Here is a 24,625-nt window from a genome sequence, read left to right as displayed (position 1 = left end):
TAACCGATTTTTTTCGGGTCGCTAATAAAATCGTTTCGATCATCCCTTTGTAGGATTGTTTAAGTTTTACCCTAAAGGGGCCGGACGGAATCCGCCCCCCCCCCCCCCTTCAACTTTTTCCGCAATAGCTTTAAAAACAATTTCGCGACCCGAGTTGTTCTGACCTCTTAGCCTCGAGCCTTGCGCATATTTTGATGTCAAAACTACACAGAGCAGAATAACCATTCATGCATATGAATAATCAATTAGCCATAATTCCAAAACCCGATGACCAATAGTCTTGAAATTTCTTGGGTATGTTCAGGATAAGTTGTTCTATGAATGTACCGAGTTTCAAAATATTTCGTAATTCGATGGCCGCGATTCTTGGGGGGGGGGGGCACCCGGCTGAGAGATGATCAAAATAGCCCAGCCCTTTTAGGGTTAAAAAGGAATTAAACTTCTGTCATTAACGATGGAACAAATTCATTTGAAAGCTGAATATCCATACTTTCCGATGAAAAATGGGTATTTTGGGCTAATTTCTAACCTCCATGTGAAATTAATTGGGCTGAGACTGTTTCAATAATGATTTATTCGGGGCGCTTATAAAATCAACTTTACCAATGCATCGATTTTGATCTGGAAATTTGGACATTCACGATGGAACAAAAAATCGTTTGAAAATACGGGTTTCCGTTTTACTCCATCGCCGTGCGTGTTGCGTAATAAATGGCAAAAAGCCGGATCTTCGTCTTATTATTAAATTAATTGGGCTGGGCTTTTCAATACACCGATTTTCTGGTGGCGCTTATAAAATCTTTTTCGATCATCCCTCTGTAGGATTGTTAAAAAAAAAAGACATAAAGTTCTGTCATTAACGATGGAAAAAAAATCATTTCTAACAAGGAATTCCGTATTTCTGATGAAAAAAAAATTGTTGTTTAGGCCAAAAAAAATAAGTCTCCGGTTTCTGGTATGGAGCTTGTCCAAAAAGTGGTGCGGCGACGCGGCTTTTTTTTTTTTTACCTGACTTTTTTGCTTCAAATGTCGGCTGATGACTGCAAATGGTGCCCGACTAAACTTAGTGCAAATATATGGGAGTCCAGAGAGGCCACATAAAGCTTATTCTCGATCATAACCCCATCTAAAAACACGTTAAAATTGCGCAGTAGCAGAATTCCAGTCAAACCAGTGAGTTTGGCGGTTTTGAGACATCATCTTTCATTGAAAAAAAAACCTTTTCATTTTGCCGACGCGCATGGCTACAGCGACGCGCGCGCATACCAGAAACCGGAGACTTTTTTTTTGGCCTAAGCCTTAGTTTTAACCTCGATATGAAATTAATTGGGCTGAGAGTGTTTTAGTACCAAAATATTCAGGGCGCTTAAAGAATAAACTTTGGATGTCCTTTTACCCATGTTTAGATTTAGATCTGGAACTTTTTGACATTCAGGATGGAACAAAACCGTTTGAAAATGCAGGTTTCCATTTTACTCCATCGCCAAGCATGTTGCATGAATGGCAAAAAGCCGTATCTCCGTCTTATTATTAAATTAATTGGGCCCGGCTTGCAAATGCACCGATTTTCTCGGGGCGCTTAAACAATCTTTTTTTTATTCCCCTGTTCGCAAGATGATTTAATACAAAATTGGAAATTTGGTCATTAACCATGGAACAAATTCATTCCAAACACGAACTTCTGTATTTCTTCTTTATCGATATTCACTTTGTAAGATTATTTCAATACAGACTGAAATTTCTGTCATTAACGATGGAACGAAATCATTCCAAACCCGGATATCTGTACTTTCCAATGAAAAATGGGTAATTTTGCCTAATTTTTACCCTCCATATGAAATTAATTGGGCTGAGACTGTTTCAATACTGATTTATTCAAGGTGCTTATGAAATAAACTTTGGAAGTCCCTTTGCCAATGTATCGATTTTGATCTGGATAATTTCGAATTCACAATGGAACAAAATCGTTTGAAAATACGGGTTTCCGTTCAATGGTTAGAATTGAATGAATGGCAAAAAGATGGATTTCTGTCTTATTATTTAATTAATTGGGCGGGGCTTGCCAATGCACCAATTTTCTCGGGGCGCTTATAACTTCTTTTTCGATCTTCACTTTGTAAGATTATTTCAAAACAGATTAGAATTTCTGTCATCGATGATGGAACAAACCCATTCCAAAGACGGATATCCGTCCTTTCTGGTGAAAAAGTGGCATATTTGCCTAAATCTAACCTCCATATGAAATTACTTGGGCTGAGACTGTTTCATTAGCGATTTATAAAGGACACTTATAAAATCAACTTTGGAAGTCCTCTTACCAATGTATAGATTTAGATCTGGAATTTTATGACATTTATGATGTAACAAAATCATTTGAATATACGGGTCTCTGTATCACTCAATCGCCGTGCTGGGCCATGGCTGCCTTACTGACCACGGTAGATGGGACCCAACGGCCGGCCAGCTCGTAGCAGACCCCACCTGCTAGCGCTGGTTGGATTTTCCCCCGGACCAATGGCCGCCGTACCGCACCGCTATACGAGGAGTCAGGTGTGAACGCGGATTTGGCCGCGGTGTGTATTCATTGCACGGCTCGTACATGTCTATTAGATATAGCACCCTCGCCAGCAAATAAGCAATAAATGTTAAAACTAATAAAAATCCACATTAAAAAAAACAATTAAACAATTTTCATTAACGATTAACTTCAGAAATGAAAAAAAAACACAGTCAAAGTTATTCAAGATATTTTAAAGGGAAAATACAACATTTGCAAACATCAAAAAATAAAACTACCAAATCATTTTGAAATACCTTGCTGGATCGGCCGATCAGCGTTGGAAAAAACTGGCTTTTTTTCAAATACTGGCCCCAATTGACCATCGCACTTGTTTGCAATCGATTACAAACCTATGAACGGGTACGAGCCAGCTAGACTGGTTCCCTGACCTTACAATTCCCCAATGTATGTAAACTGCTCTGTTTCTTCTTATATGGAGTCAGGGAACCAGACTACAGGAAAATGATTGTTTTTCTTGGTTTTATAGCATTTTCCAACCCAAAACCTCAAAAAAGTCAGTGTAACTATATTTGCTATATATTTCCAACCCCCCAATTCCATCCATTTCTGAAAATTACAGTAAAAGCTAGCTGGAGTTACCCAGCCCTGAGTTTTATCATTGGGTTGTCATCTAGGGCTGGAGCGCATTTTTCTCAAAACTTGTAGTATTTGCAAAAAAAATTTGGAAAATGTTCAATTTTGTCCCCGTTACACACTAATTGCAACTGCAACTCACCCCAAACTTGCCTGGAATAACCATTACACAGGTCCTTGAAGTAAAAAACGATCCACGATGAAGATTCAGCCTACAATTGCAGTGAAAACAGGAGGAATAACAGCTAACTTGACAACCTTGCTGGATTGGCCAGGACCGCTATTGGTTTGTGCACAAAAAAAATTGTGTACAATGAATGGCGGTCGATTAACAGGCACAGAGAGCGATCGCTGTCAACTACTCGTTTTTGCCGGCTGCGCTGGCTGTTGGCGCGTGACGTCACGCGGAAGCGTAACACCCGATGACTGTTTCATGCACTAGTATAAGGTTTACCACTCGCATCACAGCTTTGGTACTGGAACCGCAACCAATAGTGCATGAAACAGTCATCGGGTGTTACGCTTCCGCGTGACGTCACGCGCCAACAGCCAGCGCAGCCGGCAAAACCGAGTAGTTGACAGCGATCGCTCTCTGTGCCTGTTAATCGACCGCCATTCATTGTACACAATTTTTTTGTGCACAAACCAATAGCGGTCCTGGCCAATCCAGCAAGGTTGTCAAGTTAGCGGTTATTCCTCCTGTTTTCACTGCAATTGTAGGCTGAATCTTCATCGTGGATCGTTTTTTACTTCAAGGACCTGTGTAATGGTTATTCCAGGCAAGTTTGGGGTGAGTTGCAGTTGCAATTAGTGTGTAACGGGGACAAAATTGAACATTTTCCAAATTTTTTTTGCAAATACTACAAGTTTTGAAAAAAATGCGCTCCAGCCCTAGATGACAACCCAATGATAAAACTCAGGGCTGGGTAACTCCAGCTAAGTAAAAGCAAATGATGTATATTCCCTTTAATCATGATTAAAAGTTTAAGGGAAGTAATTCGTTTTCTCCTACTCCTATGGTTCATTTGCAATGACTGTGAAGGGCCACCGTAGTGGTACTCTCCACGGTGGTGCATGGCCATGAAAATAGTGTCTAGCTGAAAATCCAGCCAGCCGAAAATCTGGCCCAATTTTCCTACCAAGATCATCAGGACACAAGACGTGAAAATTGGCTTCTCCAACAAGGTAAAAATATTGAAAATATGGATTATAATTTTTTTTGCCCTGTTTTGAGCACTTCATACCCTAGATTCCCTCCGCAACGTAGGGAAGAAAGGGAGTCCACCTGGGCTAGGGTTGACCGCACCTGCAAGTCCTCTCATTATGCTGTCCGGAAATTGGGCAGTTTCAAGATAAATATAAAGGCACAATAAAACACCGAAATTGATCCATTAAATTGAATTTATTTCTCTAGAAAGCTGCAAGGTTATTTGAAACATCTATTCCTACTTGTTTTAAGGCAAAATATTTTGTATAAGGGCACGAAAACAAACCTTTTCTTTGGAAGAATATTCATCTTTAACGTTGTTGTGCTTCTCCACCGTTTTTGTAAATAATAGAATAGCGCCCTCTGTTGATCGAAAAAGCGATGTACATTGTAAAATACAAGATCTTTCATTCACTCAGCTAGCTTCGTCGCCCTCGGCTGTTTTCATCTGAAACTTCACCTCAACGGTGCATAGTACCTGTTTGTAGCTCAAATTCTGCTGAGACAGGAGCTAGCGAGGGGTGAGTTTATTCTCTAACTTATATACATTTATAATTATTACACAACTACTTTTTTTGTGTAATGCCTTTCGTTTTGCCTGAGGCTGTGTTTCACCATTCGCATTAACAACTGACGTGACCTAGCTAGGGTCGTTTTCACTTTGACACTGCATGCAGTGCAGTGCAGGTGTCGTGCCAAAAACCGTCCGGTGCCAAATAGTGTCCGCTGAGCATGCGCAGTAGGCGCCAGACACTATTTGGCATGTAATACACGCCAAATAGTGTCCGGTGCCAAATAGTGTCCGAGCGCCGTCGATCGAGCGAGAACAAGGGCGCACGTACGTCCGTCCTGCCGGACAGTATTAAGCTGGAAAAATCTGACAGTATTTTGCAAGGGGGAATCGGACAATATTTGGCAGGGCGGGGAATCGGACAGTATTTGTTGGCAGGAAAAATCGGACAATATTCAGTGGCGGGGGAATCAGACAATATTTGGCAGGGGGAATCGGACAGTATTTAGCAGGAGAAATCGGACATTTTTTTCGCAGGGAAATCGGACACTATTTGGCAGGGGGAAATTTAGCAGGACAAATCGAACAGTATTTAGCAGGATCGAGAAATCGGACATTTTTTTCGCAGGGTAATCGGACACTATTTGGCAGGGGGAATCGGACACTGTTTAGCAGGACAAATCGGACAGTATTTGGCAGGAAAAATTGGACAGTATTTGGCAGGGGGGAATCGGACAATATTTGGCAGGAGGAATCGGACAGTTTGGCAGGAAAAATCGGACAATATTTGGCAGGAAAAATCGGACAGTATTAGGTGGGAGAAACCGTAAAATGTAACGTTGGTTATAATGCTACACACAACACAGTACGTACATGTACTACACACACTTCACACGGCGTTAGGCCTACGTACGTACTGCATGCCAAACAGGTGAACTGACGCGAAAATAAAACACAAACATTTTGCACAAATATAATGTTTAAACTATTAGGGAAACCAAGTCAAATAGTTATCACAGATAACAAGGAAAACGTTAAAACAGATTGTAAAAAGCAAATTCAGGTGAAAAGAGATCTTTTCTATACGATGTATTGACAGCTCGACAAGGCACGCAATAGGATGCACGCTAAGCGCGGACACTATTTGGCAAGCGTCCGTAAACAATGTGACGTCATAGACGCATGACCAATCAGATCGCATTATGCTAATTAGCGGACACTATTTGGCACCGGACGGTTTTTGGCACGACACAGGATCTAGTTCGCAAAAAAGTACAGCTGTTGGGCGCGATCTGTGGATCTGCGCGTTTGGTCGATCGCGCCGCCATCAGTCGATCACCTTTTCTTCCTAATTCACGGCCTTGGAGGATCGGATTGTTTTGAAAAAAGGAAAGTAAAGTCAGATGTTTCTACAGCCTAGCCGATCGACCAATCGCACAAGTGCATTTCTTCGGATCGTGTGATAGTGCACATCTAGGCCTACTTCTACTACTATTTCTACTTCTAAAATTAGAAGGCTTCTCTCCGTCAGTGGAGAGAATCCTTCCACGGAGAGAAGCCTTCTAATACTTTAGTCTAATTCTAGAAGTAGTGCACATCGACCATATGCATTGATGCACCAACACAGCAACGTAAATGTATGTGCATGCACATGTGTGTGGATTTGTATGTATTTGGATAGGGACTGCTTGACAAATGGACACTGAGTAGAAAGACGTATCCTCGATCCTCCATAATCTGCGGAGGTAACGCTTGCAATGCACGCGCGTTTTCAAACGAAAATTTTAAAAAAACCGTGAGTGCTTAGAATTACCGGTAGGATCACATAGATTTAAAGGGTTTGATGATACATGTGTTGAGAATACCATAGAGCTAGGACTTATCAAATGGTACATCATTATCACAAACACGACAAACCATGATAGAAATTGCAATGAGGACCAAAGATTTTCTACTGACCATTTAAAAGGGGTGGGGCCCGGGGGGGGGGGGGGGGGGGGCTGGCAGATGGTAACAGGATTGATAAATGGAATAGCAAGAATGAAATTTCATTTTGTAAAAAGAAAAATGCATGTTGGTTGTGTACAAAGTCTGTGCGGGGGTCATGAATATTTTTCAAGTACTTTCGAAATAATTTATTCTTCTTAATTCTGAACTGTATAGGCATTTTATATTCTTATTTCCACACTCGGTTTGCAGTTTCTGCAGATACTGGTCCTTTACGTTAGAGGTGAAATATTCACAAGTGCATTGACTGCATCATAAGTACTAGAAGTGCACTGATGCACATTGTAGAATTGACTAATTTGCATCGCACATTTTAACTCAGGAGAATTTTTTTTACACCTCTAAAAAAAGTTCCTGAGACAAAATCTCATCAGTTTAACAGCTTTTTGCAACTGCGCTGGTGAACATTTCTCTGATGAATGTGCTAGTCCAAGTGCAATTACACTATTTCTGATTGTATGAAAGTGCATTCATTATAATGAAGTAGATTCATCATAATGAGTACTTTAGAGTGCTGTGACATGTGTCAGATGTACTTTGCAGGCATTTGGAAATATACACATCTACACTTCACAATTTTAGCAGACTTATGAGCTCGCTAACTTTATTTTGCACAGAAGGGGTTCAAATGGGAGGAGCTACGCCTTTTTTTTTTAGGGAGTTAACAACAACTGCAGTACTCAAAAACTTATTCTAGACACCCTGTAAAAATATATTTATAATCTTCTATTTTTGTATTCTTTTTTTCCGCAATCAACACCACCAAAAACATTTCATTTACAATAAAATAATGTTTTTTCCACTAAAATGGCATAATTTCTGAATCAAATTTATCATTAACCAACTAAAAATAGACCAATAATTCAGTAAGTGTAAGTTTTTAGGATATTTATTTACATAAAAGCATGTTGTTAATTTTGAAAGCAAAATAATGGAAAACACAGAGTCAGAAAATATAAAAACTTCAAAATGAAAAAGAACAATTTCTTTTGTTTTTGTGTGTTTCAGTTCAATTTACGACCAATTTGTATCATTTTCTGGTATCACATGGCTCAGGGACGGATGTGGAACAGGGACAATTTGTTTCCATGGAAAAAAAAATGAATGCAGAAAAATCTGTGAATTGAGATTTTTAACTGTACCAGGAAAACAAATAAAATATATCCTGACAGTGGAGGTGTGAACAAATTCTGCACTCAGAGATCAAGCTTGGAATTTTATGCACTTTGCACTTTGGATTTTGTCCCAATGTTTGCAACAAGAATGGGACATTACATTTAGTTTGAGAGATTGTGCATGATTGTCTTCTAAAGCAACCTTAACAGAATGCTGTATAGCTACATTGTACGTGTAGTTCGAAGCACGAATGCAGCCGTATCTGTAAATAATAACCTTGGAATTTCATTGACCTACAATTGTCCAATATCTCACAAGCACACCAATTAAATCTCAATATAGCCCCGCGTTGGGTTCGGTATCGTTGGGTTCAGTATTGTTCACACCAGCGATTGGGTTGCTATGGCCGGGGCCAATCAACACAGACATGTGTACCAACTGAAGCTTGGTTGTAACCATAGCAACATACAACCAAGCACAAATTCCCCTAGCCTGACCCTGTGTTTGTTCAGATTCAGTGAGGCAAGCAAGGAATGTGTTGTACACATTCATGGCAGTAAATTCAACAAATTCATTTCCTTGTATTGTACTTAGCTGTTGTTTGCTTAGCAAGAAAATCACATGGAGTTTTGGCTGACAACCTGCTTTTATAAGCCAGACTTTTTTGTGCTAAGCAAATTTTGTGTACTAATAGCAGCGCCTCGAATGGGCCCTGATGTTCTGATTGTTCTCATTCAGAGTGCTCTGGATGTAGGCTGGGGTTGCATTTCTGCCATATTGCAGTGTGCACTAAAGATTAGATTTGAGTTAGCATTTATACAGCTTGAGGCCATGTGTGGTCCTCCCTAGCCCTGCTATTAGTGAAACACAATTATGCTGTTTACATGGTACAAACATTTTTGTAATATGATGAACTCTCATTGCCTACCTTGTTTGCACACAGTGTTGATTGTTGACGTTTGTTACAGGATCTCTTTTAGTGACCATCCCTTACTGAAACTAAATTCAATACACCCCTCTCATAGACCTGCCTTCTTTGTAGGAAAAATTACAACTGTGTATTCAACGCCATCAGGTGCGTGTGTACATGTTCATCTTTTCAAACCGTGAACGAAAAATACCAAAGAACAAAAAAGAACAATATCGACCAGGATTCCCAGCATGGAATTTCCCGCAATGGGATACTAAAGTTTTATTGTATTGTATTGTACGTCTGCGATTGGGTCGTGTACAAAACCTGATGGAGTCTTCTAATAGGACGTCAATGATCGACGGGGAACACACGTTTGTGTGTGCGCAGTGTGCAAAATGTTCTAAACACGTACGCATGTTGCTCAAGCTTTCTTTGAAATATGGCACAGCCGATGCACATCATGAAAGTGTGGCAGGGCCAAGTTTTACTTGTAGTTTTTACTGTATTTTTTTGTAGTGTTTTAGGATAGGAGTAGGTCCCCTGAATAAATCACCCTTTTATTAGATGTCCCCTACACTTTCATAGAAGTGTGTACCCCTGATTAGCTTTTCCCAGTAACAGTTCACATTGTATGTAAATTGTTCCCATGCCATTGGTTCCCCCTGTCTCAAGACCATGTGCCCTGCTCACCCTGTAAGACCACAGACCCTCATGATCAGTAGCAGACCAGCGGCAGTAGAGAGAGGACCGTGCATTTTATTACCTCTCTTTCCCCCTTGATTTTCTTGGGTGCGCTTTGCCCTGTGTGAGAGTTTATCTGCTCGAGTTATTGGTGAGTTCTGATATATGTTTTTTGTATTTTCTCATTAAGTGTATTATTAAGTTTTTTTTAGAAGTTTTGATCTGTTTTGGTATTGTTCAGAGTTTTGACAATCAAGTTTTATAGAATTTCTGAACAGCCTTGTAAGTTGTAGGAATTATCACTTGAAGTTTTGAGATTGGGTTTATTTAGAAATTACTTGAAGAAAGTTAGCTTGTATTGTTTGATTTTGATTGATCAGGATCATTAGACATGTTAGAGTTCTGTTATTTTCGAGGAAAACTGTGTTGTCAGAAGTTTGATTTATTTCATTGACTTAATTTCCGAGGAATGACTTGGATAGATGCATTGCATTGCCTTTTTCTTTTGACATCTGATTTCAGTATTTTGGATGGTGTTTTCTTCATTACCTTTATTGTTTTATTGTACATGTATAAAGCCAAGAGGAGTGGTTTTCCCACAGACTTCTTACTGATTAGTTTGCCATGTTTATTCATTAGTTAGACTTGTCCAAGCTGTTCGTTTACTGTAGATTTGCTTTTCCTTTATTTTGTATTTAGCCACCTGTTCCATTTAGTTATTCTTATCTGCTTTGGACCTGTTCAAGTTTACTGTTCAGGAATGTGAATTACCCCCTTGGTGATTAGTCCCACCTGGCATTCAGAAGACAGGGACCACTGTTTATCTTGCTCATTAGGTATTCACGAGAAATTTTAGTGTTCTTGGCAAGACTGTATAGTAGTTCCACATGGCCTTGTTTATATTACTTTAGACCTAGTGTAGCTTGAGTTGTTTGCATTGTTTACTGTTTTTTATTATGTTCTTTACTCTCTTATCTTGTGTTACAGATTTTCTGCCAGAAGTGTCTTTAAGGTCTACTAATATACACCCTGTGTTGGTTTGAGTCTTTGGTTTTAGGTTTAAGTTTTTGGTCTTCATCTTTTGTTTTGATTTTGATTTGAAGTTCTTGTAAATAAATTCCTTTTGTCTTTTTTTGTTCGAAATCTAGAATTGTTTCCCTTGTCCCTATTAATTCAGTCTCCTCGCGCCTTTTCTCTTCAAAGATCCTGAGTTTAGTTTGGTTAGAATCCCCATAGTTGTATTAGTTTTCGCGAGTTCCCCAGGTGTGTCATTTTTCCAGGTTACATTTTTTTTACTATTTTTGGTGGAAAATCCGGGTAGGGAATATATTTTTTTTAGTAAAATTTAGCCAGGAATTGTTTTGATAGGGACGACAGGCATTTTTTCAAAGGTTTTTTTCTGTCTTTGGTGGTCAGTTTAGATAAGTCAAGTAATAGAGTCTATAAACCAACACAGTGTTGTTATATTGGTGGATCGGACAAGTACATGATGGTGGATGTCAGGACTCCACTCCAGCTCTGTGGTTTCGACCCAGTACCTGCTGAAACCTGCAACCTTGAAGTCCCTGATGTGCAGCCACAGTCTGAGATGCTGAGACTCCTGCAGCACCAGTCCAGTATGCAAGAGGTTATTCTGCAGCAATTTCGGCAGATAAACGCACTCAAGGAGATGATGCGGCAGGTGATGGGCGAACAGATGAGGCAGAGATGCTACATACATAGTCTGGAGTGCGCCCTGTCAGATGTTAAGGTGAATCAGCGTCCCCCAAATCAGCCAGTTCCAGAAGTCCCCATCCCACATCGGCCAGTACCGAAAACCCCCAACCCGCAGCCAGTGCACGAAGTCCCTAAGCCCATCCCCCAGCCAGCGCCAGAAACACACGCAAGCACCCCTGATGAGGCGACACAGGCCAGCTCTCAGGGAGGTATGAGTTCCGAAAGGATAAGCCTCAGGGAAGCTCAGCTGAAAGATCCCGCAATCAGGCGGGTTGTTGAGCTCAAGACGGCAAGCCCCCTGATGACAAGGAGGCAAATGTCCCAAGAAACCAGAGTGGTGCAGAAGTTGCTAGGAGTATGGCGTCGACTAGAGGTGAAGGGAGGACTTCTGATGTACAAGAAGGGCGGCGGGAAGGCTACATGTAGATACCTGGCAGTGCTTCCCCGACAGCAGAGAGAGGAAGTGTTTCATAGTCTCCACAGAAGCATGGACAAGTTCGGCTATGGAAGAATCCTGAAGCTTGTCAAGGACAGGTATTATTGGCCTAGTCTTCATAATGAAGCAATGGCATACATGAGGTGTCATCGCAGGGGCGTACAGCGAAACGGGAGGGAAGCGTCCGGTGAGATCTCACCGCCTCCAGAGTTCCGGGATGACAGAGGACCCTGATCACTGTATTTTTGTCTAGTTTAAATTTGTGGTTGACTTAAATGTCCTCAATAATGTATTGAAGTGTATTGTGTATTTTAGCATTTTGTTTGTTTGTTTTAATCATGTTTAATTGAATTAAGTTGATTTTTATTGCCATTGCTGGGGACAGCAATATTTTAAAGATGGCGTGAGTGTGGCAGGGCCAAGTTTTACTTGTAGTTTTTACTGTATTTTTTTGTAGTGTTTTAGGATAGGAGTAGGTCCCCTGAATAAATCACCCTTTTATTAGATGTCCCCTACACTTTCATAGAAGTGTGTACCCCTGATTAGCTTTTCCCAGTAACAGTTCACATTGTATGTAAATTGTTCCCATGCCATTGGTTCCCCCTGTCTCAAGACCATGTGCCCTGCTCACCCTGTAAGACCACAGACCCTCATGATCAGTAGCAGACCAGCGGCAGTAGAGAGAGGACCGTGCATTTTATTACCTCTCTTTCCCCCTTGATTTTCTTGGGTGCGCTTTGCCCTGTGTGAGAGTTTATCTGCTCGAGTTATTGGTGAGTTCTGATATATGTTCTTTGTATTTTCTCATTAAGTGTATTATTAAGTTTTTTTTAGAAGTTTTGATCTGTTTTGGTATTGTTCAGAGTTTTGACAATCAAGTTTTATAGAATTCCTGAACAGCCTTGTAAGTTGTAGGAATTATCACTTGAAGTTTTGAGATTGGGTTTATTTAGAAATTACTTGAAGAAAGTTAGCTTGTATTGTTTGATTTTGATTGATCAGGATCATTAGACATGTTAGAGTTCTGTTATTTTCGAGGAAAACTGTGTTGTCAGAAGTTTGATTTATTTCATTGACTTAATTTCCGAGGAATGACTTGGATAGATGCATTGCATTGCCTTTTTCTTTTGACATCTGATTTCAGTATTTTGGATGGTGTTTTCTTCATTACCTTTATTGTTTTATTGTACATGTATAAAGCCAAGAGGAGTGGTTTTCCCACAGACTTCTTACTGATTAGTTTGCCATGTTTATTCATTAGTTAGACTTGTCCAAGCTGTTTGTTTACTGTAGATTTGCTTTTCCTTTATTTTGTATTTAGCCACCTGTTCCATTTAGTTATTCTTATCTGCTTTGGACCTGTTCAAGTTTACTGTTCAGGAATGTGAATTACCCCCTTGGTGATTAGTCCCACCTGGCATTCAGAAGACAGGGACCACTGTTTATCTTGCTCATTAGGTATTCACGAGAAATTTTAGTGTTCTTGGCAAGACTGTATAGTAGTTCCACATGGCCTTGTTTATATTACTTTAGACCTAGTGTAGCTTGAGTTGTTTGCATTGTTTACTGTTTCTTATTATGTTCTTTACTCTCTTATCTTGTGTTACAGATTTTCTGCCAGAAGTGTCTTTAAGGTCTACTAATATACACCCTGTGTTGGTTTGAGTCTTTGGTTTTAGGTTTAAGTTTTTGGTCTTCATCTTTTGTTTTGATTTTGATTTGAAGTTCTTGTAAATAAATTCCTTTTGTCTTTTTTTGTTCGAAATCTAGAATTGTTTCCCTTGTCCCTATTAATTCAGTCTCCTCGCGCCTTTTCTCTTCAAAGATCCTGAGTTTAGTTTGGTTAGAATCCCCATAGTTGTATTAGTTTTCGCGAGTTCCCCAGGTGTGTCATTTTTCCAGGTTACATTTTTTTTACTATTTTTGGTGGAAAATCCGGGTAGGGAATATATTTTTTTTAGTAAAATTTAGCCAGGAATTGTTTTGATAGGGACGACAGGCATTTTTTCAAAGGTTTTTTTCTGTCTTTGGTGGTCAGTTTAGATAAGTCAAGTAATAGAGTCTATAAACCAACACAGTGTTGTTATATTGGTGGATCGGACAAGTACATGATGGTGGATGTCAGGACTCCACTCCAGCTCTGTGGTTTCGACCCAGTACCTGCTGAAACCTGCAACCTTGAAGTCCCTGATGTGCAGCCACAGTCTGAGATGCTGAGACTCCTGCAGCACCAGTCCAGTATGCAAGAGGTTATTCTGCAGCAATTTCGGCAGATAAACGCACTCAAGGAGATGATGCGGCAGGTGATGGGCGAACAGATGAGGCAGAGATGCTACATACATAGTCTGGAGTGCGCCCTGTCAGATGTTAAGGTGAATCAGCGTCCCCCAAATCAGCCAGTTCCAGAAGTCCCCATCCCACATCGGCCAGTACCGAAAACCCCCAACCCGCAGCCAGTGCACGAAGTCCCTAAGCCCATCCCCCAGCCAGCGCCAGAAACACACGCAAGCACCCCTGATGAGGCGACACAGGCCAGCTCTCAGGGAGGTATGAGTTCCGAAAGGATAAGCCTCAGGGAAGCTCAGCTGAAAGATCCCGCAATCAGGCGGGTTGTTGAGCTCAAGACGGCAAGCCCCCTGATGACAAGGAGGCAAATGTCCCAAGAAACCAGAGTGGTGCAGAAGTTGCTAGGAGTATGGCGTCGACTAGAGGTGAAGGGAGGACTTCTGATGTACAAGAAGGGCGGCGGGAAGGCTACATGTAGATACCTGGCAGTGCTTCCCCGACAGCAGAGAGAGGAAGTGTTTCATAGTCTCCACAGAAGCATGGACAAGTTCGGCTATGGAAGAATCCTGAAGCTTGTCAAGGACAGGTATTATTGGCCTAGTCTTCATAATGAAGCAATGGCATACATGAGGTGTCATCGCAGGGGCGTACAGCGAAACGGGAGGGAAGCGTCCGGTGAGATCTCACCGCCTCCAGAGTTCCGGGATGACAGAGGACCCTGATCACTGTATTTTTGTCTAGTTTAAATTTGTGGTTGACTTAAATGTCCTCAATAATGTATTGAAGTGTATTGTGTATTTTAGCATTTTGTTTGTTTGTTTTAATCATGTTTAATTGAATTAAGTTGATTTTTATTGCCATTGCTGGGGACAGCAATATTTTAAAGATGGCGTGAGTGTGGCAGGGCCAAGTTTTACTTGTAGTTTTTACTGTATTTTTTTGTAGTGTTTTAGGATAGGAGTAGGTCCCCTGAATAAATCACCCTTTTATTAGATGTCCCCTACACTTTCATAGAAGTGTGTACCCCTGATTAGCTTTTCCCAGTAACAGTTCACATTGTATGTAAATTGTTCCCATGCCATTGGTTCCCCCTGTCTCAAGACCATGTGCCCTGCTCACCCTGTAAGACCACAGACCCTCATGATCAGTATCAGACCAGCGGCAGTAGAGAGAGGACCGTGCATTTTATTACCTCTCTTTCCCCCTTGATTTTCTTGGGTGCGCTTTGCCCTGTGTGAGAGTTTATCTGCTCGAGTTATTGGTGAGTTCTGATATATGTTCTTTGTATTTTCTCATTAAGTGTATTATTAAGTTTTTTTTAGAAGTTTTGATCTGTTTTGGTATTGTTCAGAGTTTTGACAATCAAGTTTTATAGAATTCCTGAACAGCCTTGTAAGTTGTAGGAATTATCACTTGAAGTTTTGAGATTGGGTTTATTTAGAAATTACTTGAAGAAAGTTAGCTTGTATTGTTTGATTTTGATTGATCAGGATCATTAGACATGTTAGAGTTCTGTTATTTTCGAGGAAAACTGTGTTGTCAGAAGTTTGATTTATTTCATTGACTTAATTTCCGAGGAATGACTTGGATAGATGCATTGCATTGCCTTTTTCTTTTGACATCTGATTTCAGTATTTTGGATGGTGTTTTCTTCATTACCTTTATTGTTTTATTGTACATGTATAAAGCCAAGAGGAGTGGTTTTCCCACAGACTTCTTACTGATTAGTTTGCCATGTTTATTCATTAGTTAGACTTGTCCAAGCTGTTTGTTTACTGTAGATTTGCTTTTCCTTTATTTTGTATTTAGCCACCTGTTCCATTTAGTTATTCTTATCTGCTTTGGACCTGTTCAAGTTTACTGTTCAGGAATGTGAATTACCCCCTTGGTGATTAGTCCCACCTGGCATTCAGAAGACAGGGACCACTGTTTATCTTGCTCATTAGGTATTCACGAGAAATTTTAGTGTTCTTGGCAAGACTGTATAGTAGTTCCACATGGCCTTGTTTATATTACTTTAGACCTAGTGTAGCTTGAGTTGTTTGCATTGTTTACTGTTTCTTATTATGTTCTTTACTCTCTTATCTTGTGTTACAGATTTTCTGCCAGAAGTGTCTTTAAGGTCTACTAATATACACCCTGTGTTGGTTTGAGTCTTTGGTTTTAGGTTTAAGTTTTTGGTCTTCATCTTTTGTTTTGATTTTGATTTGAAGTTCTTGTAAATAAATTCCTTTTGTCTTTTTTTGTTCGAAATCTAGAATTGTTTCCCTTGTCCCTATTAATTCAGTCTCCTCGCGCCTTTTCTCTTCAAAGATCCTGAGTTTAGTTTGGTTAGAATCCCCATAGTTGTATTAGTTTTCGCGAGTTCCCCAGGTGTGTCATTTTTCCAGGTTACAAAAACTCAACTCCCAAAATACTGATGCACGCGGCAATCTCTAGGCAGCAACGTCATTTGAAAGAGATGTACAAAACATTTCAACTATATTTGTTGATCAATTCACAGTATTTTTTAATGTGAGAATGAGTGAAACTTAAGAAGCTGGATGATAAATCAAGCACTGCACATGAAGGTTGAACGGGTTCAACAATGTGACAAATAGCAATATATTTGTTTGATCTTTGAACCATCTTTCTTTCTTTTCTTGAATTCCTTGATACAGCTTGGAAAACCCAGAGCGGACTATTGCTGTATGTTGCACAATATGTCATGAATTATCTGTGTCCTTTTTTTTTTTAAACAAGGCATATCTGGGCCTTAACAGCTAGAAACATTATTAATTAATTGAGACTGCTGATGGCTTGTCGCCCAGATAGCGATTCACCTCCCTCTTGAAGCTGGCCAGATTCCTGTTAGTGGGTATGTGGGCAGGAAGAGAGTTCCATATTCAGGTCGTAGATGGTAAAAACTAAACTTTATAAACCATCCTTCATCTTTTGTCATCTTTTTCAAAAAATGGAAAGCCCAAAGCGAGAGATTTGTGTGTTTTTGCAGAAAGTTGCCACATGCAAATTAAAGAAGGTTAACATTTCAACTTGCATTCAATTTCAGCAACGCTGGGACGGTTACACTATTGCCATTCAAAGATAATTGTCCTTGCTACATAATTGCTAGGTCGTGGTAGTCTATACCTCTGAATTAATAATCTCAGTCCATGTAGAAATGGACACACAACCCAATAACAATGGACCTTGAAATCAATAGCGTTTGTAGTTTACACAATGCGACCCAAGGGTCCAGTGTTAATTAATAATAAAAAGGGGGAACAAAAATCAATTATGTCTGGGGTGCTCACACAGTAAACAATTCCCACATGTATCCGATCGCACACTGTGAAGTAGTTTTTGCACAAGGTCAGATTATAAGCGTTCAAACAACATTACGTTTATTGAGGCAATTTAGCAACTTTCCTTCAATCAAAACTACAAATTGTATAATAGTAATATTTTTTCAGTAACCTAGGGTACCTTTCTGTTTAAACCTCCAAAATTGAATTGTTTCTGCTCCCTTGTTCGCTCAGAAATAAGGCCTTATAAGGAATCACTATCTTTATTAGAAAATGTACATGTAATGGACAACATTATATGCAAGCATTCAAAAATGAAAGTCTTCCAAAATATGAAATATAACTGTATGTGATTATAAGTAAATAATAGGATTAAGTATCCTGTGAAATGTTTGCGCCAAGTGTCATTTTTGAGAAAAAAAAAAAATTACCATCATTTCCTTGTGGTGGTTAGGAGTCAGGACCAGAGCCAAACCATCACAAGAAAAAATTTTTTTTTTTTTTAAATACTTCCCTAAATGGAGCGAATTTAGTTAAGTTTTGCAATCGGATATATCGGTGAATGAGAAATATTTTTTCCTGAATGACAATCTGGGGATTCATACCACAAGAGGGTGCAAGGCAAAACTCATTAACCCTAACCTTCCCAAATCCTCCAAAATCCTCCTGGCATAGCCTGAGTAGAGGCTTTCAAAGGAATGAGGCTACATTGTGTATCATTTTCTGGGGTGCTGTGGTCCAATGGTTACGGTGTTCGACTCGTGTGCCGTGGTACATGGGTTTGAATCCTGACCGTGGGAACATGGTGCTTGTGCTCTTGAGCAAGGCACTTTACCATTATCGCTTCATCCTTCGGATGGGATGTAAAGCCATAGGTCCCGTGTGTTGTGTAATGCACGTTAAAGAACCCAGTAACACTTATCGCTAAGAGAAGGGGTTTCTGGCAGTGGCTGCAATATGCGCCGCAGCACCTTGTAAACCCTTATGAGGTGCTACCGTACATAATGGGTCTCATATTTTCTCATTATTCATTTACCTGTCTTTAAAATAGACATAATTACCAGCGCCTTGAGTACCTAATTGTTGGTAGATACGTTCGCTATATAAGCCTCCGGCATTATTATATTATTATCATATCATATCTTATCAGGTTTTCAAATCTGAGGAGTGAGGAAATGTACCTTTTTCCTTCAATTTCCCCTTTGTCTTCCTCTTTCGCCTCAGATCCTCCTTTAGTTTTCTACATCAGTATTTAAGCAGCCAGCAACTATCCTTATCTCAGCCATGGGAGACGCAGAACTGAAGAAAGTCTTCGAGGAGTACGCCGCGTTCGGCCGACCGGGGCAAACCAAGGACATCACAAGCAAGAACTTCACCAAGTTGTTCAAGGAAAAGGGCCTTATCGACAGCAAGAAGCTGAATGGCACAGAGGTTGATATGATATTCACCAGGTAAGCTGGGAGGGGGTGTGGCCTCATCAATGCCTGGCCAATAGACTGTTCTGCATCGGGCCATAAGCCCCTCCCACTTTGCACATGGGCAACAAGTGGCGTGGCCTGCTCCCCAATGCCATGTGTATGTTCCATCTTGCTTGCCATGTGTTGTTAGTGCTCTCATGTTGGACTGTTTTGTCAGACATTTGGTTGCACTATCACAGTTTTGATTGGTCTAAACATTAGGGGGCAGGACTTAATGGATCAGCTTATTTGAAAGAGGGGGGTGACCACAAATTTGGTGGCAAACTACACTTTGTCCGCAACCAATTAAAGGGGGGGGGGGGCGGACATCATCTGCCATTAGGTGGGGCTCTTCATAGCGACCTCCTTTGCCAACATTGCATTACATGTATTTTGCTAACAAGAATGATGATTATGTCGACAAAGTAACAAATGGGGGAATCACACTCTCCCAAACCCACCCCTTCCTTAGCACCCCTGGGTGGGGCACACAGGGGTCCAAGCACCGCCCTAATCATGACCCCTCCCCCTTTCCTCAATTTGAAACAGGCTTGCAACTAATGAGTGAAAGGCTTGCGGACAGGTCTGACTGGCACGTTGAGTTTATACCTCTGGTTCTTTTCAGAACCATTCTCTTAGTTTGAGAAATTATTTCCACTTTCTGCAAACCTTTCATTCATTAAAATCGTCACCATGCAAAGCCTCAAATCTCACTTAGGCTTGTAATTATATTAACCCCTGACTCCCTAGGCCTTTTTGCTAGGATGTACATTGTGTAGCCACAATCCTGCAAATCCTCCAATTGGCCTCATGGAAAAATAGCCTCGCTCCTGCAAATTTGTCCATTATTTCTTGAATATGGTCTGTGGAGGGGTGACCACTGCCATAATCCTGCAAAATCCTGCGGCAGTGACTGTCAATATGTTGAGGCTTGGCCAGTGACATTCTGGAGCAGTGCGGAGGATTTCAAGCATAGTCAATGCCTATATTTATGCATGGCTGAGCAAAAACAACACAAGGTCCGGCCCAAGACATTGACAAAGTGCATTCTACGAAAGCAGTAACGCACTTTTGCCGTAACTTCAATCCTCCAAATTCCTCCACTTCGGCAAAGAGGATTTTGAAGGATTCAGGGCAGTTAGGGTCAAAGCTACCGTGCCATTGGTTCTTGCCATTGGAGAATCCTTGCTTCCATTACGAGGATAAATTATTTTTTGAAAAGGTTTTAAAAGTAGCAAATATGTGTCTATTTATCACAATTTCAGGGCCAAGGGGGGACCCGCCAACAAGGTCTTGACCTTTGCCCAGTTCCAAAAAGCCTTGGTCATGGCCGGGAAATCCAAGTACGGCGAGGAGTCGGAGGCCAACACTGAAAAGATCAAGAGCAAGATTCTGTCCGGTGCTGGACCGTCAACTGCCAACACAACCGTAAGAAATCCTAATTGACTTTCAAATACTTTTTTTCTGGCCAGCATTTTCCCCAGGAATACCAACTTTTCTTTGTGCAGAAAATGGGGGGGGGGGGGAGGGTGGCATTTGCTGACCAGCTACAATTGAAAGGTACATATGTACTGCCTAGAAAATGTACATTCTGATCAAAATCAGCCAAAGAGAACAAGTCACAATGTGTATACATCCCAAACTTTCCTTAGAAGGTTTGCACATACCATTTTCAAGAAAATGGAGTTTAGTAATAAATGATCAGTGGAATGCATCCAAGATACAAATGAAAAGTTTACTTTCCTTAGATTATGATAACACCATAATAATGGTCATCCAGTTCATAGCTTGCTCATAATATCCCTTTGACAGTAAGTTACCTTTTTTTTGGGGGGGGGGGATACTCTGTAATGTTGTGTTGTTTGGGGGTCTAGAATCCATCCTGTTAAAGTTGATCCGATATCCCATAATTCCATAATTCCTCCTTAGGGAACCTCAAAAGTCGGTGGTGTGGACCGAATGACGGACACCTCCAAGTACACTGGATCTCACAAGGAACGGTTTGACGAGTCAGGAAAAGGCAAGGGTTTGGAAGGACGCAAGGATCTGACCAAAAACACAGGCTACGTCGGCAACTACAAAGAGGAAGGGACATACGACAAGAAACACTAAATGGTTCCGGTGAGTACAACATTTTGCTCTACAGGATGAGTAAAAAAAAGCAGAACCCAAACCCCCAAAAATATATTTCATATTTGAAAAAAATATGTAGCACCAAAAATATAATGACTGGAAAGCCAACTTCATAGGCTACTTTTAAATGAAAAAATACTGAAATCGCTCAATCCGTTTAAAGAATATCACCTTTTAAAGGCAATGAAAAAGCAATTTATTGTGTGTTTTGACTGTTGTGAACAACAGAGAAAGTGACACAGAATACTTGTTTCAACAACTGTCACCAATTGTAGTACACAATATCTTCATTAACAACCCTGGTTAGGCAAACAATATGATTTATAAAATCTACTCTTTTTTACAGACAGGCCTTCAAAAGGACTTTGTTGAATATTGTTAACGTATAAACTGAGATTTTATCGCTGGTGATGTTTGAAGACAATTGTGATGACGATTCTTGAAATTGCATTTTTTGGGCGAGACAGGTTTTAGGCGTCATTGTGTTTAAATGGTGATATTCTTTGAACAGATTGAGCAATTTCAGTGGGTTTTTTAAATCTAAAAGTAGCTTATGAAATTGGCTTGTTATTTGACATTGTTTTGTTTACTAATTTGTTTATTTATTTATCCCCTTTGATCTTCACTTACTGCCACACACCTTTGGTCCTCCCCCCCCCCCCCTTGAGAACTAGGTCCTGCCATAAACGTTAAACCCTCTAAATTGTTTCAATTGATTGATTGATTGTTTTTTTCTTTCTTTCCAGAAGAGCAACCTGATTGGACAGCGGTTGCTCGTTCGAGATCATGGAGGTGTCACCGATCCCGATCTTTTACACTCACAAATGGGAGGGATTCATATCACCAAATGTTTTGCGTTTCGCATGTTTCACAGAGTGAACAAAAACTCACTAATGCGACGTCCTGTTGTAGCCTCACGCTAAGGGTCTGTGTCAATTGATATCCGGGACGAGTTACCGAACAAGTTCCAGACATTGTGTCGGGTATAAGTTGCAGGATTCTGAGCAACTTCCCCGCAATCTTCCCGCAATGAAGTTATCAGTATTGGTGAGTCAAGCAGTTGCTAATGAAACTTGCCCCGGAACATGTCCGGGACAAATGCAGAGCTTCTTTCAGACAAAGTGAATGATTCTAACTGCAACTTGTCCGGAACTCGTCCCCGGATATGAATAGAGACGGGCCCTAAGGCTCAACATTTATTCTTTTTCTTTTTCTTGTTTTCGTACTGAATTGTGGATATTTTTACAAACCAAGTGTTTTACATGGTTTCTATAAACATTGAGGAAATAACCTCTGGACTGGCAAAACCTTAATGCGCATTTGACAACTTCTATTTACAAGATATGTACCAAATGTTTTGATGAAACCAAAATTTACAAACCAGCTCAGGAAACAGACAGCAATTTGGGATTAGTGACACTTCTTAGAGATCCCAGAACTATGTTACCGAAAGATAGAAGGATTGTAGTTTGTGTGTAACCATAGCAATTGATACCTAGCTGTAGGTGAATTTCACTGTTTACTGAAATTTGTTTAGAAGATTTCCCAGCCAACTTTCTTATTTTTCGGCTTAAATATCAACAACATAATTCTTCACCAGAATTCTATTTAATTGTATTTTTAAAAAATCCGATTGAATGTTTTACTGTGATTGAGCAATATAAACTACCAAATTAAAATCGCACTGACTTTCAATGTGACAATCATGAATTTGTTGAATTTTATGGACCACGTTTTAAAGCACAAAATAAATATCTATTCTCTTTTTTTTTATTTCAAAAAGCCTATTAATGAAATTGTATTGAGTTTTTGATTATATAAAAAAAAATCTATTATGAATAACTGAAATCCTTTACTTGAGGGGAACGGACAACATAATCACCAAAGATTTGATATTGGAGTTGATTTTTTTAAAGTGCACCTTTTCACAAATGTATGCAAGAATTTCTGCGAGTTGGTTAAAAACAAAATGTGGAATTGAACAATGCCCATTATTACCGTCTTTCAATTTTTTTTCATTACAAGAAAGATTTCACTGTGTCTCAAACCTTGGATACTTTCATAATTCCTTTGACAACAGTGCCAGAACTCAAAATGTGCCTTTTTAAATTCCTTATAATTCTTTTGTTCAGAGGTTTGTTGTCAGTTTCCAACATGGAAGATCAAACGACTCTCACAATGTTATCAGCGAATGTTGAGATTCATTTAAACAACTTGTATGTGTTAAGATTGTGCCTTGAAGAAACAAAAATGAGTAACAATATGCGGCTTATTCGCTTTTGTAAACAAAGAAATATCATCACTGAAGTTACATGGATTGATAACTGATTTAATATAAGGCTACATGTTTGAAAGGTAAAAAAAAAAGCTCTTTATACATGTAATTGTAAGCAAGCACAGTTTAAACCATGAAATTGCTGAACTCGCTCAAAAACTTTTGCCCTACGCAGTTTTGTCTGTTAATTTAATCTTGATTTGCTAAATAACCCAAAGAAGAAAATTGTATTAGAAATTTCAATTGATTTCTGAAATACTTTATTTCTATCTTTATTTTTGTTTGATGAAGTAATACTCAATACCGTTGAATTATATAATAGTGTAGTTTAAAGCTGTACTATCTTTCTGTAAATGCATGGTGACCAAATGCATGCGAATGTAACAGGGTTCAGAATACAAATAGTGAAGAAAAATGGTACCTTTTAATTCAATTTGATGTTAAGCTTTAATGCAATGTATGCATGAACTTTTAAGTGTTTGTGATTTAAGTGTGTAAGCTTTAAGGAGTTAAAAATATGTAAAAGCTCCAAGTTGTTATTTCCTAAGCGCTTAACATTCCGTCAACTAAATATAATCTATTCCTATCTTACACTGCACAAACCATGTTTTAATAACATAAATATTTCCTTCTTTCATTTGGGGGCCAAAAAAAAAAAAAGACTTTAGTCGAGGTCATAGCGCTGTTGCTTTAGTATAAGAACTAGAAGTTAAAAGGAAAATGTTCACTGAAGATGAGACCAAACCTTTCCTAGTTCTCAAATATTAGTTCCTCACTTACATGTAACTAACCAAAAATATATTTTGGGATATCAAACAGTGCTCATACAAGGGCTATCAACTATGTCTTTTAATATGCATGAAATATTGCCAAAATGGTTCCATTATGCTAGTGATTGAAAAGTCAAGTATTTGTAGTTCTAAAAACTACCAAAATCCACAGAAATCCACTACAAGGTTTGGCAGTACGTTAGTTGATGGATTTTGGTGGATTGGGGAGGTTCCGTGCAAACATGCCAAATATCTTTAGCTAGAACAAGCATGTATATCCATCAGTTGACACGGCCAAACAGCAACTTCCAGACCTTCTTGAAATCTTTGAAAAAGTGATGTGCAACTATTTAGTCCAAGACTTAGATTGTCTATTTTTAGCAATATTACTATCCTTGCGCTTTCCTTATATGCACATAAAAAGTAGTGAGATTTTACACTTATTTTCCCATATTTTATAGAATAAATTGCTGCGTGCCAAGTTATGTTTTGTTTTTTTAGAATGTAATTGTGATCATTGATTGCTGTGATTCTGAATATTAAATCTTGAATAAAATTTATGATAAATGTAATTTTGATGGTATGTGCGTTCCTTTTTTCCACGCCGCCTATATGTATATACCGTGCTGGAAACCCCATACGCATCTTCAGAAAGTTATGTAATAACATGCATTGTTCA

The 24,625-nt window shown here is 39.6% G+C and overlaps 4 protein-coding genes across 4 annotated transcripts in view; 3 read left to right on the top strand and 1 right to left on the bottom strand.

Moving 5' to 3' along the window:
- LOC119738599 (leukocyte receptor cluster member 1-like) overlaps positions 1-4,788 on the bottom strand; it is a 34,624-nt gene extending 29,836 nt beyond the window's left edge. Inside the window, exon 1 of the mRNA XM_038213505.1 lies at positions 4,648-4,788. Coding sequence (XP_038069433.1) covers positions 4,648-4,772 — 125 coding nt within the window. The 5' untranslated portion in view covers positions 4,773-4,788. The remainder of the gene's footprint in view (positions 1-4,647) is intronic.
- LOC119738603 (tubulin polymerization-promoting protein family member 2-like) lies at positions 4,779-24,518 on the top strand. The gene is made up of 5 exons (XM_038213509.1): positions 4,779-4,882; positions 18,536-18,762; positions 20,034-20,196; positions 20,698-20,889; positions 21,648-24,518. The coding sequence occupies exons 2-4, from the start codon at positions 18,596-18,598 to the stop codon at positions 20,878-20,880; spliced, it is 513 nt and encodes a 170-aa protein (XP_038069437.1). The 5' UTR covers positions 4,779-4,882; positions 18,536-18,595; the 3' UTR covers positions 20,881-20,889; positions 21,648-24,518.
- Positions 9,620-12,227, top strand: LOC119738601. Its single transcript, XM_038213507.1, has 2 exons — positions 9,620-9,740; positions 10,577-12,227. Exon 2 carries the CDS (start codon positions 11,076-11,078, stop codon positions 11,973-11,975), a length of 900 nt encoding a protein of 299 aa, XP_038069435.1. The 5' UTR covers positions 9,620-9,740; positions 10,577-11,075; the 3' UTR covers positions 11,976-12,227.
- Positions 12,394-15,001, top strand: LOC119738602. The gene is made up of 2 exons (XM_038213508.1): positions 12,394-12,514; positions 13,351-15,001. The coding sequence occupies exon 2, from the start codon at positions 13,850-13,852 to the stop codon at positions 14,747-14,749; it is 900 nt and encodes a 299-aa protein (XP_038069436.1). The 5' UTR covers positions 12,394-12,514; positions 13,351-13,849; the 3' UTR covers positions 14,750-15,001.
- Positions 24,519-24,625: the final 107 nt, after the last annotated feature.

The sequence above is a fragment of the Patiria miniata genome, unplaced genomic scaffold, assembly GCF_015706575.1.
Source record: "Patiria miniata isolate m_02_andy unplaced genomic scaffold, ASM1570657v1 HiC_scaffold_3, whole genome shotgun sequence".
NCBI lineage: Eukaryota > Metazoa > Echinodermata > Asteroidea > Valvatida > Asterinidae > Patiria > Patiria miniata.
Note: the sequence above shows the minus strand (reverse complement) of the source record. Positions and strands in the feature narration are given on the sequence as shown.

What these genes read in the sequence shown, in the direction of transcription:
- LOC119738601 (XM_038213507.1), top strand. Translation starts at nt 11,076, where the DNA reads ATGATGGTGGATGTCAGGACTCCACTCCAGCTCTGTGGTTTCGACCCA.
- LOC119738602 (XM_038213508.1), top strand. Translation starts at nt 13,850, where the DNA reads ATGATGGTGGATGTCAGGACTCCACTCCAGCTCTGTGGTTTCGACCCA.
- LOC119738603 (XM_038213509.1), top strand. Translation starts at nt 18,596, where the DNA reads ATGGGAGACGCAGAACTGAAGAAAGTCTTCGAGGAGTACGCCGCGTTC. An exon ending in GTTGATATGATATTCACCAG is followed by an intron (nt 18,763 to 20,033) that starts GTAAGCTGGGAG and finishes TCACAATTTCAG; the next exon opens with GGCCAAGGGGGGACCCGCCA. An exon ending in CGTCAACTGCCAACACAACC is followed by an intron (nt 20,197 to 20,697) that starts GTAAGAAATCCT and finishes ATTCCTCCTTAG; the next exon opens with GGAACCTCAAAAGTCGGTGG.